Here is an 18,873-nt window from a genome sequence, read left to right as displayed (position 1 = left end):
TTTCTCACCAATGTTATCAGTTTCTACGTTTTAATTGACAGAACTGAACAGAATGAACAAGGGCTGGGGCTTGTGTTTTTCATGAATGTATCTAGAATACACAGGAGCATTTTTGAAGTCATAATATTTGCTGATATTAATACTTCAATCAACACAAATAAAAGCCTGGAACAAAACTCACAGTATTAATGAATTGTTTTTTTCCAAACATACATTGCTTATAGAGAGATGCTGGTAGGTTGATAAGTAAAAGTTCGAAGTCAATGCTATAAATGCTATTTAATAAATTGAGTTAGATATAAAAGTAAAGATTAATTGTATTTGTAAAATAAAACAATTTAATTCAATAAGACAAAAGTAGTTTAATAACTGAATGTTTACAGGTCATGTGGCATGTAAGTGAATTTAAACACATTCCTTCAATTATTATGAATGGTGTAATATAGCAGATGCAGCATATAATCATTAGAATTTTCTGTGGACACCTTTGAGGTCATGGGACAACTTTGGAGTCATATGTATTTTTTTCAATACAGTTATTATACTAAATGTTAGACAAAGCAGTGCAAGTATACCATAATCCTACAAGTAACTAACACTTGACAGGTTACCTGGCACATTTTTAAAGTCAAACAAATCCCTCCAAATAATGTATTTGTGGTTTGATATAGCAATGGAATCATATAACAATCAAAATTATCGGGGGACACTTTTGGTGTCGCAGGGACACTTTTTGAGTCAAGAATATTTTATATTTTCGAAATCCAATACTTAATGTTGGACATGGCCAAGGAAGTGTACTTTAGCCCTATCAGTAAGCGATACTTTCCTGGTCACCTGGCAAATTTTAAAAGTCAAACTCATTCCTTCAATTATGTGTCAGAATTTTAATATAGCAGAGGCAGCACATGATCAATAAATTTGGTGATCCTTTGAGGTCATGCGACACTTTTGGAGTCATGTCTAGTTAAAATTAAATAAAATACCAAATATTAGACAAAGCAGTGCAAGTGTACGAAAATAATCCAAGTAAGTAGCACATGACAGGTCACCTGGAACATTTTTGAAGTCAAACAAATCCCTCCAATTACATATTGGTAGTTTGATATGGCAATAGGATACATAACAATGAACATTATGTCTAGGACACTTTTTTGGCCATGAAGACACTTTTGGAGTCAAATCTATTTCCTTCGTTTAATATGTAATGTTTGACAAAGCAAAGCAGAATACCACAATCCAGTTTGTTACTCATACTTTGAGGTAATCTAGCCCATATTTTAAGTCAAACGCATTCCTTCGATTACCTAAAAGAAGTTGAATATAGCCGTGGCAGCATATAATCATCAGAATTATACAGGGAAACCTTGGAGTGCATTTGGACACTGTGTAAGTCACATTAATTCTCTTCAAATAAAAATTAAATATTGGACAAAGCCATTGAAATGTACCATAATCCTATCAGTAAATGACATTTTTCAGGTCACCTGGCATATAATTGAAGTTAAACAAATCCCTTCAATCACATGAAAGGAGTTTGACATAACAGTGGAAGGATGTCCATCAGAATTATCCTTGGACACTTTGAGGTTACGGGGACTTTTTGAGTTGAATGTATTTTCGTAATTCAATACTTTATCACATCTTTGACAAAGTCAAGGAAGTGTCTTCTAGTCCTATTAGTAAATGATACTTTACAGGTTAGCTGGCACATTTTTAAGTCCATCTCTTTCCTTTAATTATGTTAAGCGCTTGGATATAGCATTTGGAGCAGATAATCATCACATTTATATGAGGAGACTTTTTAAACTCGTTGGGACACTTTTGAAGTCATATGTATTCTTTTCAAAACAATGTTATATGTTTGACAAAGTAACGGAAGTGTTCCATAATGCTATTCGTAACTTACGTTTTACAGATAACCCGACACATTCTTTTATGTCAAACACATTCCTGAAATTACATTCAAGCAGTGGAAGCTTATAATCATCAGTAGTATTTGGGGACACTTTTGAGGTCATTGGGACACTTTTTGAGTCAAAGGCATTTGTTCAAATCGATACTAAATGTTAGACAAAACTATGAAAGGATACCAAAATTTTATCAGTAACTAACACTTAACAGGTCGTTGGCGCATTTTTGAAGTTAAATTTATTCCTTCAATTACGTAAAAGTAGTTTGCATAGAGCAGTAGAAACATATAATTGTAAGAATTATCATGGTAAGCCATCAATCAATCACACATCCATCGATATTGTACTTATTCAAATAAACAGTATTCAGCTTTATATGTACTTTAGAAATCTGACATGCCATACCCTAGAACTTCCGGTATGACTTAATGTTAGTATAGCTTTTGTTTCTTAAAAGTCTGATTAAAATTCACTCGATTCACTTTTGACCCATATCTTTGATACATAGCCTAATTAAATATATTCATTAACTATGTGACTATGATGAGTCTCATCATAATCACTGCACTCAGTATTAACATGCAACTTAATCATAGAAATGCATTTAATATGCAAATGAGCTAATTTGTAAGATGCATTAGATATTTAGCATAGTACAACAACACAATGTTTTGCATGCCTACATTATAATTACATCTAGTGTGGTTGAGTTATTCTTCATATGGCGATATAGTCTCATGCAAAAATTCAAATAATTAATTATGCAAATGACTTAATTATGCAGATCACATCCAATAAAAATCTAATTAAATCCAGACCTTCAAATGATAATGCTATGTACCAAATTGCATGACCTGTGGTTTTAGGCAGTGACTTTAATAAAATCTTTCTATGGATGGACGGACAGATGGACGGGAGCATCAATATACATATATTGTTGCGACTTTTGATAATGTTTACGTCTCAAGCCCAGCTGTTAAAAAATAAGGGTCTACATAACTATTTCGGTTTCTTTTCAATTCAGTTTCGAAGTCATTCCTTCGACCTTCAGGTTGTAAATAACGACAGCTCCCTTGCTACAATATTGCCTCCGAACGTACACCCCTGCAATGGCACCACGTAGTACACAGCCCTGTACAAACGCTGTCAACTGCGTATGGTGATAACTGTGCACTCATGCAGGTTGGCTGGGCCTTATATTTGTCGAAATTAATGTTTTCACTAAAATCAAAAAGTAAAGAGACACTGTGTTTAATCCCCTGCTTCCAAATTCCAAAATAATGTTTACCAAATCTAGTCAAGTTGGCTACAATAGGTATAACAGCATAGACAGCACTCGCGGTTTTGGACATGATAAATCAATCTGTATTGGCGCCAATGTTATCAACGTCAGATCTCGCACTGCGCTTGCAAGATAAAATCATGGTTACCCAACCACGCCAGTAAGGAACTTCACTCTAAACGTTTGGACGCTTATGACGCGTCGGATGCGTTCAGTTTGATCACATGGGAAGTGTTATGTGTGTTCAAGTATTGAACATTTGTGTTCAGAAATAGAATGGATGTGGTCAGCCATAGACCGCTGCCATTCTAACACCAACTGACAACAGTGTTTGTCGGCTGTTTTTATTCAGACAATATTATTTTAGTTAGAGACACACATAACGATATCTTTAATTTGTTTTCTGCTCCAGTAAACTCCTCTGAAACAAAAAACGAACAAAATATTTTGTTTGACTCGTATATATGTGAATTCGAGTCAGTGAACACTTTTTGAAATCAAAGGCACATGTTGGTAGTTCTGAAAATGTTTTCAAGTTTATTAATTGCTTATAATAAAAGGAGGTAAATGTCTTTAAACTCTTTATTTCGATAAAATCGTGAAGACAAAATCTTCCGGAACACTGGTGTTCAATTTGTGAATATTCGTATTCTAACAGAACGCCACACAGAGAACACTAGTGTTACCAACAAAATGAACACTTGTGTTCCCGGATGTCCCGAGTATGACGTCACAGATAATCGGGCTTCCTCGGGTCACACGAGGGCCCCTCTGAGCATGCGCACATTTGATGCAAGCCACGCCGCTGCTGCAGACGACCCATTTTGTTGCTGGCGGTATTTTTGACATTCTAGGATTTTAGCGATCGAGGTCTGCCAGTATTTTGTGACGGTGTGATAGCTGCTTACACAGAGAGTTTTTAGTGCTACGGTAAGTATTGTATATCGTGGCAAAATGGCATTGAATAGGCACCAAGTTTGAACCATGGCCCGGCGCGGGGCGATAACTGATAAGCATGTGACACTATTTTTGCTGTAGAGTACCCTCTCTCGCAATATTGTGAGTAACTTACGGTCTAATTTTAATAATTATATCGTTTTGTGTTTACACTAGACAGTTGCAAATTTTCAGGCCATATTCTTGAGTCCAAACACAAATTTTGTACATCACAAATAGAATGCTAGTGTTCTGAATGCTGAATACTAGTGTTCCGTAACTCCTAATGATCTAGTCTGTTGATGAAGGTCACATGATACATAGCTGAATCCTAGTGTTCATGTTGTGAATATTACCATTCTATCCTATTAGCTTAGAAATAGTGATTTTGCAATAGCGTGATCTATGTATCTACTTTTTATCGGCAAAATTCATATTTATGACAAAGCCATGATTATCATTATGTCCTAACTTTGCCAACTGACAAGTTAGCTACCATAGTGGTTGAACAGGGTTTTCAAATTGGAGACTGATGTATACTTGCCACTACTACTGTACTCTGAAAGAGCAATGCAGATGTGTGTATATTAGAAACCCCTCCAAATTTATATTGATTGAATTAATATGGGGGAACCTATATTTAAATGTTGCTTGTGTCCATATTCAAATAATTTGTTTTCATCCTTCAAAAGGCACTTTGTACGTTTCCACAAAAATGATCCAAATTTTTCTGTAGCTTGCTGCATTGATTCTTGTGCTTACACAACTAATCGCTGGACAAATTATAGGGTTCATGTTCATAGAAAGCATAGACATGTCAACACGGAGGATGTTGATACTGACGTTGATACAGATGAAGATAATCTTGTTCTTCCTTTTGTGAAGAGACAAGTGTACACCATTTTAACGCCATGTTTACTCTGACTTTACAATCAAAGCACAATGTTTCACAAGCTGGCATTGACAATATTGTGTCAACAGCAGACACTTTAGTAAAGAGTCACATGGATGTGTACAGGAAACACATTGCAGAAAAATTGGAAAATATTGGAATTGACTCGCATGTCATTGACGGTATTGATATTGATACAGGATTGGAATTATTATCTACCAATTCAAAAAGACAGGCATTCTATAAAAAGAAACTAGAAACACTAGTTGAGCCCAAGGGAGTAGTAATAGGTGAAAAGTTTGTCACAAAAAATGGTACAATTCAAATAATGCCAAGGTTAGGATATATCATTCCATTCAAGCAATGTTTGCAGCAATTACTACTCTTGCCTGAAGTCTGGGAACACATACAAAATCCTCACATGTCATCTGATGGCTTCATGTATGATATTTGTGATGGAGACTTTGTGAAAGACATCCTATTTTTCTAAATAATAGGCAAGCACTTCAGGTTGTTCTGAATTGTGATGATATGGAAATTGTAAACCCATTGGGCAGTCATGTTAAAAAGCACAAACTGACAATATTCTATTTTGCTTTGGCAAATATTCCCCCAGAATATAGATCTAAACTTCATGCAATACAACTTTTGGCAGTATGTAAAGCAAAAGATATTAGGAATGCTGATTCAGAAAGAAAGTTGCTCTCTGATTTCATTAGCACTATGATTGAAATGGAAAATGATGGCCTAGAAATAGATCTTCATGGAGTAAGACATATCATAAAGGGGACCCTTGTCATTGCCTCTGCTGACACTCTTGCAGCTAATTGGCTCGGGAAATTTAAGGAGGGGGTCTCATTTGCCCTGAAAAATTGCAGAAGATGTGAAGTGGAGGCTGTAAACATAAAAAATGTGTTTGATGAAAGGCAAGTTGTGCTAAGGAGTAGAGAGACACACATTGATAGATGTAATGACCTCTTGCAAATGAGTAAGAGTGCAAGGGTGTACTGGAGTAAGTTATGGGGAATAAATGGTACCAGTGAACTTCTAAAGATAGAGCAGTTTGATCTGGTTTCTGGCCTTGTTCAAGACCCGATGCATGTTCTCTTGGAAGGAGTTGTTCCACATGAGCTGTCTCATGCACTCTACAGATTCATATTTGTACAGGCTCTATTCACATTGAAGTGGTTAAATACAGCAATAAGAGGATTTCCCTATTCATATTTGCATAGTAGTTCAAAGCCAGAGCAAATAGAAAGAAACATATTGATGGGTGTGGATCAATCAAGCAAAGTGCATCAGCTATGCTGACACTTGTACATACTCTCCTATCATTATTGGGCATCGTATATCTGTTGATGACATATATTGGAAAAACACTATGCGTCTGGTACAAATTGTACTATTGTGTACATCATCATATTGTACAACAGAAACAGCAATGTATTTGAAAAATCTTATTGCTGAATATCTGTACAATTTCAAATCCTTGTACCCCAAAGCATCATTCATCCCTAAAATGCATTACATGGTACACCTACCTACTCAAATGTTGATGTACGGACCACTACGCCATCATTGGTGCATGAGATTTGAAGGCAAAAATGGTTACTTTGCAAATAAGAGGTATAAGAACTTCAGAAATCTTCCACTCACACTGACAAGTCGCCATCAAATGTACATGGCGTACATGCAGGCTGGGTATGACGGTGGACGGTCAACTTCTTTTTTGTATGCAGGTGACACAGTTGGTTCTGGCGTTGAAGTAATTTTGGGGAAGTGTATCCAGAATTACTTCAAGCATTCTGTCAACTGACAACAATGGATATTAACAGAGTGTATCAAACTTCCCAGGTTGCAATTCATGGTAATGAATACCACAGGGGTTGTGCTCTGGTAATTGATTATGATCAGGATATACCAGTATTTGGAATATTGCGTGATATCATTGTGCTTGATCATGTTAAAATATTTCATCCTTGAAGAAGTTGAAGCAGAATTTAATGGGCACATTTTAGTATATGACATCAAATCAGTAGGTAGGAAAAAATAGCTAAACACTCAGAATTAAAATTTAAGTGGCCACTTAGTGTTTACAGATACCAGGGTTCAGATGTTGTGATGAATACTAACAGTCACACATTCATAAATGCATTTTAAACCACATGTTGATACACTAGTTATGTCATTCAGCATTTACCATACAACATTTTTCTAATATAACTGTAACCCAAACTTTATAGTCTGTTGTTAGTCCCCACGGACACCGTCCGGGGACTTATAGGTTTGGTCATGTCCGTGCGTGCGTGCGTGCGTGCGTGCGTGCGTGCGTCCGTCCGTCCGTCCGTCCGTTCACGCAGATATCTCAGAGATGCCTGAAGCGATTTCATTCAAACTTGGTACAAGGATTACTTCATATGTCATACAGATGCACGTCGATTTGTTTGTGATACGATCCAATATGGCTGCCAGGCGGCCATTTTATTACGATTTTTTCATGTACAGAGCCATAATTCAGGCATGTTTCAACTGATTTTATTCAAGTTGGTACAAGGACATTGACCAGTGTCATAGATATGCACGTCGATTCTTTTTGTGATACGATCCAATATGGCTGCCGTGCGGCCATTTTGTTACGATTTTTTCATGTACAGAGCCATAACTCAGGCATATCTCAACCAATTTCATTCAAAATTGGTACAAGGACATTGACCAATGTCATACATATGCACATCAATTTGTTTTGTGATACGATCCAATATGGCTGCCAGGCGGCCATTTTATTACGATTTTTTCATGTACAGAGCCATAAGTCAGGCATGTTTCTACAGATTTTATTCAAAGTTGGTACAAGGATATTGACCAATGTCATAGCTATGCACATCAATTTGTTTTGTGATACGATCCAATATGGCCGCCAGGCGGCCATTTTGTTACGATTGTTTCATGTACAGAGCCATAACTCAGGCATATCTCAACCAATTTCATTCAAAATTGGTACAAGGACATTGACATACATATGCACGTCAATTTGTAACAATTTTTTCATGTACAGAGCCATAACTCAGGCATATCTCAACCAATTTTATTCAAACTTGGTACAAGGACATTGACCTATGTCATACATATGCACATTGATTTGTTTTGTGATTCGATCCAATATGGCCACCATGTGGCCATTTTATTACGATTTTTTCATCTCCTGAACTACAACTCAGACATGTATCAAGCGAATTTATTCAAAAGTATTTTTATCACAGACCTAATGAAGAGGACTCTATCCTCTCTGAGGACCTGTAATCAAAGCACCCATTAACAAGTGGGGACTGTGTCATCAACGATGACTTGTTACATTTAAAATGCACTTCAGGCTTGTTAACATGCCATTTTGCCACATTACAATACTTGTCAGTCACACTATCAAAATGCTAATATTCTTGTGTATCAGCTAACAATGCCAATGTTCAAAGTATGGAATGCAGCGAGAACAGTGAAAAGGGCCACAGTTGCATCAAATATAGCAGAAATCAAAGAAAAAGGTAAGATGATTGAATTTTCTGATTATATTCTACAAAATTATTATTATGATATGAATTTTAAAGTGGTGTACAGAGACAAAATTGAACCATGTCTGTGTGAAATCTTACTATAACGGATTACTTGTAAACACATGGACCAGGAGATTGATTAAACTCAACAAAATATTTTCATAAATGCTGTTCTTTTCTTGTCAGGAGCACAGAAAGTTCTCCTGCCTCCTTGTATTCATTCTGTGGATATAACTGTAGTTCTGGAGGAAGACGGCACCGTCATCGATGAGGACGAAATCCTCTTGGAACTAAGTGGCAAGACTTTGCTCCTGTTAGGGCCACAGGAATCATGGCAGCCAGTGGTTGAAAATGCCAGTGACTCTATTCAGGCCCCCTTGAGCCCACCATCAGCTCTTGTGACAGGTGCAACATCCGAGCAAACAGTCTATTCACCAGTGGGAATGCCAAAGACGCAACCTGTTTGTATTCTGTCAGAAGCATCAGGCTCTACAGACTCTCTTACTGGTATGTTTAATAGTACTTAAAAAGAGAGATACCCAGTAAAAGGCTACCACTGAACCAGGCTAAGATTTCCCTGCTAAAGCGTTGTGACAGTAGCTAGATAATTTTGGTTTGTTCAAGTGATATGTACAATCCCATGACAAAGTGTAAGAAGCCCACTCATAGTACACAAATGAGTAAACACAAATCTATTAAGGGGACAGTAGCTGTAATATTGGATGACTTCCAGCATATTTTGCGTATCAACTACAATAACTTGTCCTTTTTCCTAAATCATGTTTATAAGCCTGGCATTTAGCTTGTCAATATAGTTTGTATATACTTCCAGCATTATTATTGTTGGTAAATGAATTTTAGTCAGTGCTAAATTTCAGTTGTCAACAAAGACAATGAACTTTACTCTTACATGTGTTATGTTGGCAAACTGGATATTGGGCATTTGATTCATAGTTTAGAAAAAAATAAGAAGAAACATGAGATGATGCACAGAACAAAAACACTGAAAAAGTCATCAAAAGTTACAGGTATGTCCCTTTCATAAACAGATAAAACTTTTTTTTTTCAGATTACAGTAACCTTCTACAGTCTCTGATGAAAGCACCTTTGCCCAAATTTAGTCCTCTGGTTGAAAAACATCTCACTGACACCTGCATCCCATCGGTGATCTGGCAGAAAATGATTAAAGAATGTGGTGTTTACTACATGGAGAATTTTCCAGGTATCCGAGACCAAAGTGGCTATAAAGTTATCGGTGAAAAATGTATAAACGATATCCTAGTATTTCTCTAGAAGGTGAAAGACCATGGGTAAGTGATGAATTTGCTGTAGATTTTATTTGCTGTCCGCAATTATTCTGTCATACACAAATGGTTCTTTACAAAAATGGCGATGACTTGGCTCTGAAGGACGTAGATGGATGGACAGTGTCATCAAATCTAAACAGTCCCTTGCAAACTTGGGCAGTGTTGGGGTAGATACAAAAAATCACACCTAAAAGAAAATCCTTTTTATGATAATGAAATGTTGCAGGTTAAAAGTGTTTTCCTGCAATTTTTTTAAATGCAAAGAAAAAGGTTCTACTACCTGTAATTATCAGTATCTTCCATTTTATGTGAAAATATTTTCAGCTAGACCAAAAGACCAAGTTTATGTAAAAGAAGACCAAAATATATGAATTCATACTAAATTAGGTAGCCAAAACTTTGCCTTATGGTGGCAATTATTGCTGAATTTATAGATTGACAGAAAGTTACATCGTGGAATGCATAACTTCAGCTCACTATCACTTTATGTACTATAGAAATGAACACAGTAGGTTTGATGTTTTATGTCCAACCTTTCACTGCATATACACAATGATTGTGTCTGTTCATCACTCATCATTGTAAATTAAGAAAAAAAAATATTTAAAGGGACATTGGCTGGAAATTTTGGCAGTTTTTTTTTTCAGTAGCTTTGTTCTGTGTATAAACTGCAGTTTCTTGTTCTACCCATAGCATGCTAGAATACCCAAAATTCAGTACTGCAGCATATTCTGCATATGCATAATGACTATTGTTATTGTTATAAAATGAATTTTAGTCTGGACTTCAATTCAATTTTCAACAATAATGTCTTCTTTACACATATGAGCTGTGTTGATAAGCCAAATACTGGACATTTCATAATGCTTCAGGGAGTAGAACATGAAAATGCAATAGGTACACAAAACAAAACTGCTGAAAAAAATCTCCAAAAGTTATAGCTAATGGAGCTATGGTGTTCTAAACCTGTGTACCGGTAGTAATATAAGTATAGAAGTGGGTTACACAGAGTCATAGTACTGCATTAACATACTACAGAAAACAACAAACAAAAACATTGTGCCAGTCATAAGTTTTACCAGATACAACTGTTGTCTCTTGTAGAGTGTCTTCACTAAAAATCTCAGCCAACATATTCGTCACCAGAGGCACCAAATGAAAACAAAGAGCAAAACAGGCCCACAGCAAGAGTCTGCTTCCAACGACCCCCCAGCCAAGAGGTTACGTTTTCAATCACTACAGATGAGTGACAGTTCTCAGGAGGTGTCAGAAGAAGATATTGGTAGGCATGTGGAAGAAATGAAAGCAGAATGGAAGAAACAGTCATCCAAACGTAGTGTTGAACACATTAAAGCACTCCTGCGCAGTACAAGACAAGATCGTGTCCAGATCCTCGTGGATACTCCTAGTGGCAGTATATCGAAAATACTGGAGCGATATCCATGTCTTACAGACAGTTCCTATGTAAGTATGTTCTTCTCCTAAGCTCTCAATGCAAGAACATGCAGGTGTACAGTGGACTAGCCAGAAACATTACTTATGAGCATATTACAACCTTTCATGTATACTTTGTAGCATTGCTGCACAGAATGCTAGTGTGTCCTTGTGCGAGTGAGCATGTGTGTGTGTGTGTGTGTGTATATGTGTGTAGGTACTTTTAGGTAATATATTCCTTACACTTATGGTTCGCAGAAGACAAAAGCGTGTTTTTGTGAGTAGGAATACATACCTTTGAAAAAGAAACAATTGAAAAGAGCTATTGTAAGTAAATAGCAGGAAGTTTGCTTCAATTGTAGTTCAGTAAATTTGGTTGTATTTTTAGATTTGAAAATTTGGAATTTGATTGTGTCTCCCAGCACAAATCTCATGTGAACTTGTATGCGCTGTAAGTTGCAAAATATTTACATTTATGTTCCTGTACTACTAGTGTATCATGGGTATGTACTGAATATATGTGCTACCCTCAAATCATGTATATTACATAACATGTATCATAATGGATACATTTTGCAGGTTTTATATGAGCTGTCACTAATGCTAGGGAGTGAAAGAGTGAAAACCATGGCCAAGAATTTGAAAACTCTTCTCTTTGTTATCGAAGACATCAGCAACGTTATCCCAAAGTCACAAAATGTAAGTTTATGTACTTGTTTGCCTAATATTCATATTCACCATTTTACTGTACATTGTCACTAACATTGTGAATTCTACTAATGAACAAAGAAAGAAAGCTGTAGTTTAAAAACACATGAAAAACAGAGGTTGTTAATCCTCACTCACCTAACTGTCATGCCTAATACTTAAAATTGAAATAAATGATCCATCAATACTGTGAAATATTACTTATAGGATCCACTCCGCATGTTAGCAGTAATACAGTACATGGAGAAGAGGATAAAGATGAAGCATGGTGGAAAGGCATCTTCATCAGCACTTTCAAAGGCAGCATCAATCATCACACTTGTTGAGGTAATTATAAAGACATTGTAACAATTGACTATATGTACTGTCTAGTATTTTGTTCAAGTGTTGTTTTAGTGTAGTATTCCCATTGATGCATGTGCATAAATTGGCACAAAACAGGGACATGATATCTTGAAGTTTTACAAAATTTGTATAAACGTGACAAAATTCACATTCAGTAAGGCAGCAGTTATAATTTATGGCCTGAGGATTTGAGGAATTGGGGGGGGGGGGTTCACTCAAAAAAAGATGGGGCATGTTGAACTCACAGTATGATGATGAACAAGAGAGGGGTTTACTCTAAAATTTCACTTTGTACTGTGTGCAATTGAAGTACATAAAATTTGTCTTTATTCCACTAGGATGTAGCAGATGAAGACATCAACACTGCACTGAAAAGCAGAGAATGTGAGGCTCCTCATATTATGGTCTTTACAGCAGCTGGAGAACTCTCAGGACTGTACATCATAGGTGACACTGTTCATATAACTGTAGAAAAAAATGAGGGACTAATGTCTGCAGTGTTGAAACTAATGGCGTCATATTACATATTTGACTTGTCATATCCAAAATCACATGCTATGATTCTTGGGCTTCTGCAATCATTTGTGGTGGAGGAAGCTTTCAAGCAAAAAACTTCAAAGGGATACAAGGTGCTCTTTAAAGAGGTTAGGGAGAAATGGAATGTCTTAATTGCTGACGCTCCTCAATAAGATGAAGACCTGGTATCCCCATGGTCACCTTTCGGTAGGACTTTAAAGGGACATTAGCTGTAACTTGAAATTTGATGAGTTTCTCAATATTTTTGTTCCATAAGTTGATGAGAATATCTTGTTTTCCTCCCTAAAGCATGTTGACACGCCGATTATCAACATTGTCAACACCACCTAGAACCAATCTGATCGGTCCGTATTTACCTTTGCTGGGTTGCTGTTGTTTTCGTTCTGTGTTGCACGATCTCTTACATCTGACAAACAGCAATAGAAAACCTTGTTCAAATTTTGCACGTCGGCGCAGCAAATCAGAACTTATTATACCGGATTTGTGGATGATATGTACACTCAGCGGTCAGTGCGTTTTATTGAAGACAATTTCTGATTAGTCGGCTGTTCTGGCCGATGCGTGAGATTTGAACGAGATATTCTATTGCTGTTTGTCAGATGTAAGAGATTGTGCAACACAGAACAAAAACAACAGTGGTCCAGCAAAGGTAAATATGGAGCATATCTCTACAGCTGATTTTAATCAGATTGGGTGTAGAACAAGAAACTGCTGTTGATGTACAGAACAAAAACTGTGAAAAAATCTTCAAAAGTTACAGCTACTGTCCCTTTACCAAGACTGGCTTCAACCTGTCCTGGTATTCTCTTGTAGTGACATGCTCCCCTTGGTTTCTCTCACTACCAAGGCATACTGAAAGAGTTTGACATAGATTCAGTGCATGAAAACAGCATTTCTCGTTCAAAATCACGTTTTGGCATGAATTGATTCACATTTCTGAAATTGGTTAACCCTATGAAAATGAATTGTGACAGGGTTTAACTTTTTGTGAGTAAAGCAAATGTAAAATGGGTGAGAATGAAATGTAAATTCATCCAAATGTATGCAAATGACCTTGTTTTGGCCATCTTCCTAAATAATCCTTAAATAAAATCTTTAATCCTTAAATAATGAAAATATCAAATGTTTGATGCACAGCTTTAAAGTCGTGGCTGTGCCGTTGAAGCTTAGATGTGATATATGTTGTAAATACATGTATTACCAACTGAAAAAAATTCTGATTTCTTGAGGCAATTTCTCCGACACCCCGGGCCGTAAATAATGATGAGCAACAGCTCCCTAAATAGTCTAGGACTTTTGAGAACAAACTTATTTGTGTATTAGTACTGTGCACAAAAATGAATTGTATTTTTTCAACAGGTTTTGATTTACATATTTTGTATATAATTTACATGACAATGAATATTATTCACATGGTGTATCGACTTTAAGTCTACTCGAATGTAATGTAAAGTAAAGTAAACATTTCTGTGCAATCTGTGTTCATCCCTTTTGAAGAATTTCTTTGTAATTTGATATTTATTATTTGTTGTATAGATCAGTTGGTTTATTAGTGACAATTAACTACTGCTATTGTACTGTTTTACAAAGCATTTTAGCTTCTAAAGGAGTTTTTTTATCAATTGCAAGTGAGAAGTTCTCTTTAGAGTACCATAATTGATAGACGTTCTAATATCCAGGTTTTGATTGCAAGTTGATAAGTTTGAAATGGCAAGCAATCATAGCAGTTTTCATGTTGTGTTCCATCGTAAGTATGCAAATCTGTAGAAGTCATATGTGATGCCAACAGAAATATTTATAGTTTTTTGTCGCAAGTTGAAAGTCCTAAAATGGCCAGCTGTTATGACAATTTAAATGTTTAACTGTTCCATTGTGAGTAAAAAATTTCTAGATGACTCTTTTAAATGCATTTTAATGCAATTTTGATTGATTGCAAGTTGAAAACTTGTTATGTCGATTTAATTCAAATTGAAAAATCAAATGAAAAGCTGTCTTTTGCCTGTAATTTTCTGTGTACATTATTAGGTGAACACATGGTGGTCTGCTTTCCAGAACACATGCATTCTATTTACTTACTCTGCACACTTAATTTGTATTCAAAAAGTGTTACAGTGTTCTGATGCGTAAACAGTGTTCTATTTCATGTAATTTTGAACATATGAAATGCGTTCAAAAATAAAAACACTATATGTTCTAAACCTGAACACATGCATTCTAGTTTTCTTACTGAACACTTAAACTGCGTTCAAAAAGTGTTACAGTTAAGCGTTCTAATATGTGTTCAATAACTGAACACATAACTTTAGAGTGTTGTATTGTTCAAAGATGTGAATAAAAAGCTTACCTCCGGGATGCGCACCCAAAGCCTATGGCATCATAGCATGCGTTGTTTCGTCATGTCGTTTTACTTCACTCTGACCTTAGCGCCCAGAAAATCGCAAATTCTCCAAATTTTAGACAGAGATCGACTTTGTAAAAGCCCTGCTCGACGGATGAACATGTATACATAACAGGAGAGTAGGTAGATTCAATCATTATTAGAATTAAATGTTTGCATGAGGGCAGACATGTTCACTATTCAATCACTAGTACAGGTACTGTCTTCCCATCCTTCAAATCAAATTGCGTAGATTTGAAACTGTGCATATCAGAATTGATCTTGTTGTTTATGTTTTTTAGCTCCGCTGTCAGCGACGCGGAGCTTACTAAATAGGTGATTTCCGCCATCATCCGTCGTCGTCCGTCGTCCGTCATCGTCTGTCAACAATTGCCTTCTCCTCTGAAACCGCAAGTCCGATTGCTTTGAAATTTTATATGCAGTTCACTTGGGGTGACCTAACTTAATTTTGTTCAAATTGTGGTGAAATTTGCAAATCTGTATTTTTGGGGCACTTTTTGCTGTTTTTGGTAAAAATCTTCTTGTCTAAAACCTCTTGTCCGCTTGCTTTGAAATGAGATATGCACTTTGCTGGGTGACTTCAGTTAGATTTGTTCCAATCACGGCGAAATTTGCATATTTGTATTTTTAAGGCAATTTTTGTCGTTTTTGGTAAAAAAGTGTTTTTCTAAAAAAAAAATGGTGGTCTAGCTTTGAAATTTGGTATACAGGTTTCTATCGATGGACTTAGTAACATATATTTAATTTCTGATGAAATCTGTAATTTTGTATTTTTTTGGCAATTTTTGCCATTTTGGTCCAAAAAAGTGTATTTCCAAAACTACGTATCTGATAGCTTTGAAATTTAGTATACAGGTTCCTACAGACGATCTAAATATATTTATTGAAATAATATTTAATGATGAAATCTGCAACTTGTATTTTTTGGGGCAATTTTTGCCACTGTAAGTCTTAAAGTACGTTTCTCAAAACCTACTGGTCTAATAGCTTTGAAATTTGGTATACAGGTTTCTACAGATAAAGTAAATGATATTTATCGAAATTATGATGTAATCTGCAATTTTGTATTTTTGAGGCAATTTTTACCATTTTGGTCAAAAAATACGTATTTTGAAAACTACTAATCTGATAGCTTTGAAATTTGGTATACGGGTTTCTGTACATGAACTGAATGATATTTATTGATTTTATAATGAAATCTGCAATTTTTTATTTTGGGGGTAGTTTTTGCAAAGTTTTTGTCAAAAAATGTGTTACTCAAAAGAACATCGTTGATAGCTTTGAAATTTGGTATACAGGTTTCTACAGATGAACTTAGTATTATATTATATCATGCTACCATGCGCCATTCTGATTGGACGAGAATTTATTCCACCGATGCTAAATACTGTTTTAGCACTGATAGCGTGGTAAAATGGTCCCCTAAACCAGCATTTTTGAAAATTGCCCGTCGGTGCATTTGAACGTACCTATCTAAACCATAGACCGTCGAGAAAACCGAAACAGTCCACTTTGTTTCAAAGACCGAAGACCGAATTTTGCTACACAGATAAAGTGTGGGTCTGTAACTCACCTCTTGGTGTAAATAAGTTGGATACATGATGAAAGACATCTCTGAAGAGCACTTTCGTTGTGCGATGCACACAAATATTAGGGCGACATAGCGCACCATGAACTTTGCTTTATATTGCGGGAGCGACCGCTCTTTAAAATGAAGATAGCAGGTTTTCTCTGCATGTTCATTGAAAGGGACATTTTCTGCCCCATTCATTAAAATTAGGGGGCAGACTTGACAATTTATGGGGCAGTCACTTTTGATTTCAATTTTGCCTTCCTGGGAAGCGCTTCCTCGATGTCATTACGATCGTCACCAAGTTCAGTTGTGTCGTCTTTGTCGTATGCAGCACATATGCATAAACATCGACATGATGTGCTCAACTGCAGTCTATCTTCTGTCTAATTGTCACCTTGGCAAGTTTCCTCGACTCACGATTTGACATATATGTTCCCTCGGATACGATTCGGTCCGAATTTGGGGGCTTAAATCCATGAAAAATATGCACTGATCCCCATGCGCTGATCAAACTATGATGTTGAATTGCTATGTACGTGCCAACACAATGCTAAAGCTCGAATTTTCCCAACTTCCATTATTGATACACACAGTTCGCTGTACTATGCGCTTTGGTCACCCTCATATGTCAGTATATGCGACGTCTTTGTTGCTGTGTTCTGTACGCGATTTTAGCGCAGTCAGTTACTTTTTCAGGGCAGACAATGACTCGAAATGCGCAATATGCGCAATCGCGCAGTAGAGGGAAAACCTTGAGATAGTATTCGTTCATACACAATTAAATTGACACTTCCGGTATGTCCAGATTTTTTACCAAAAATTTGGAGCTGTAACCACAGTCACTCGTGGTCTATTCAGCTCTGGTACTAATCGCTCCATAGACGTGTGTACATAAGCGAGAATATACATATGTCTATGAGCGAATAGTCCTAGAGCTGAATAGACAAAGAGTGACTGTGATTTTTGGTATGCCAAAAAGGCCAGGACTATTGTTCTTATGTAAATTTACGAAAAAAATTGTTACTTTTTTCTTTTATTTGAATTCTTGACCCATTTTCTGTGTGACTGCAGCAGTATTTTTGACAAGTATAGTGTTTGTGTTGCATGCTGTAACCTCCACAAATGTAATAATCTCCACAAATGTAATATCAACCACAATTGTAATAAAATGCACCCATAAATGTAATATCGCCCATAAATGTAACAAAAATCAACCATAAATGTAATAAAAACACCAACCACAAATGTAATAAATGGTAACCATAAATGTAATAAAAAAATCACCCATAAATGTAATACTTGTCAACCATAAATGTAATAAATCTATTTTGTCGTTGCAATAGAGGAATTAGCCCTTAAATATTGATCTATGTAATAAGGAAAGCAACTCTACACATTATTCATTTCTTAATTGTTTGCGTTTAGTGTGTTTTGTATATTTGAAAATGTATTTTACGTTTCCCTGTTTTGTGTACAGAACTGACTGGCCATGGCTAGACACAGCTGTAATCTGAGTGTCAGTGCAGTCTCTACTCCAGAGTGGGGAAGACTGTATAACACTACGATCCTTTAACGCCGTTTTTTCGAAAATTGCCGTACTTTCGTAATCAATCTTCTCAAATTCGTCTTCAGTGGATAAATTGTGTGGAATAATCGATAGATTGTCTGTATTTCCATGTTAGCCCATTTGAAGTTTGTTCCTTCACTAGGGATGCCAGGATGTCTAATTTTGTTCTACTGTGTTCAAGGTAGTGTTCGTATTGTTTTTTACTAGATTGAAATATATGTTCTCGTCAACATGTTTTGTGTCGTAAGTTTATGTTATAAGGTTTTATATTTCTCTGTTATTTGTTCTGAGTCATCTGTCATAAACTTTGTGTGGTATCACTGGTTGAAGAGTAATTTTAAAGCTTCCTTATTATGTAATTATCAGCGTCTAGAACTGCTGTTCCACTTCCATTATCTAACGGTTTGATCGTACCTCGCCGTTTTCTGATAGC

At 36.1% G+C, this 18,873-nt stretch overlaps 1 protein-coding gene across 2 annotated transcripts; it reads left to right on the top strand.

The window, feature by feature from the left end:
- Positions 1-3,978: 3,978 nt before the first annotated feature.
- On the top strand, positions 3,979-15,106 carry LOC139129198 (uncharacterized). 2 transcript variants are annotated; one of them, XM_070694836.1, is made up of 8 exons: positions 3,979-4,125; positions 8,472-8,562; positions 8,758-9,078; positions 9,641-9,881; positions 10,983-11,342; positions 11,892-12,011; positions 12,228-12,347; positions 12,704-15,106. In XM_070694836.1, the coding sequence occupies exons 4-8, from the start codon at positions 9,834-9,836 to the stop codon at positions 13,052-13,054; spliced, it is 999 nt and encodes a 332-aa protein (XP_070550937.1). In that variant the 5' UTR covers positions 3,979-4,125; positions 8,472-8,562; positions 8,758-9,078; positions 9,641-9,833; the 3' UTR covers positions 13,055-15,106. The 2 variants fall into 2 exon arrangements, with proteins under 2 accessions (XP_070550937.1, XP_070550936.1); XM_070694835.1 differs by lacking the exon at positions 3,979-4,125 and having other exon boundaries at positions 8,401-8,562.
- The last annotated feature ends 3,767 nt before the right edge of the window (positions 15,107-18,873 follow it).

This window comes from Ptychodera flava, unplaced genomic scaffold (assembly GCF_041260155.1).
Source record: "Ptychodera flava strain L36383 unplaced genomic scaffold, AS_Pfla_20210202 Scaffold_99__1_contigs__length_323406_pilon, whole genome shotgun sequence".
NCBI classification, from domain to species: domain Eukaryota; kingdom Metazoa; phylum Hemichordata; class Enteropneusta; family Ptychoderidae; genus Ptychodera; species Ptychodera flava.
This window is presented reverse-complemented; position numbering and strand designations above follow the sequence as displayed.

Coding starts and splice junctions, on each gene's coding strand:
- LOC139129198 (XM_070694836.1), top strand. CDS start 9,834: ATGTATAAACGATATCCTAGTATTTCTCTAGAAGGTGAAAGACCATGG. Junction 9,882..10,982: donor TAGAAGGTGAAAGACCATGG/GTAAGTGATGAA, acceptor TGTCTCTTGTAG/AGTGTCTTCACTAAAAATCT. Junction 11,343..11,891: donor GTCTTACAGACAGTTCCTAT/GTAAGTATGTTC, acceptor TACATTTTGCAG/GTTTTATATGAGCTGTCACT.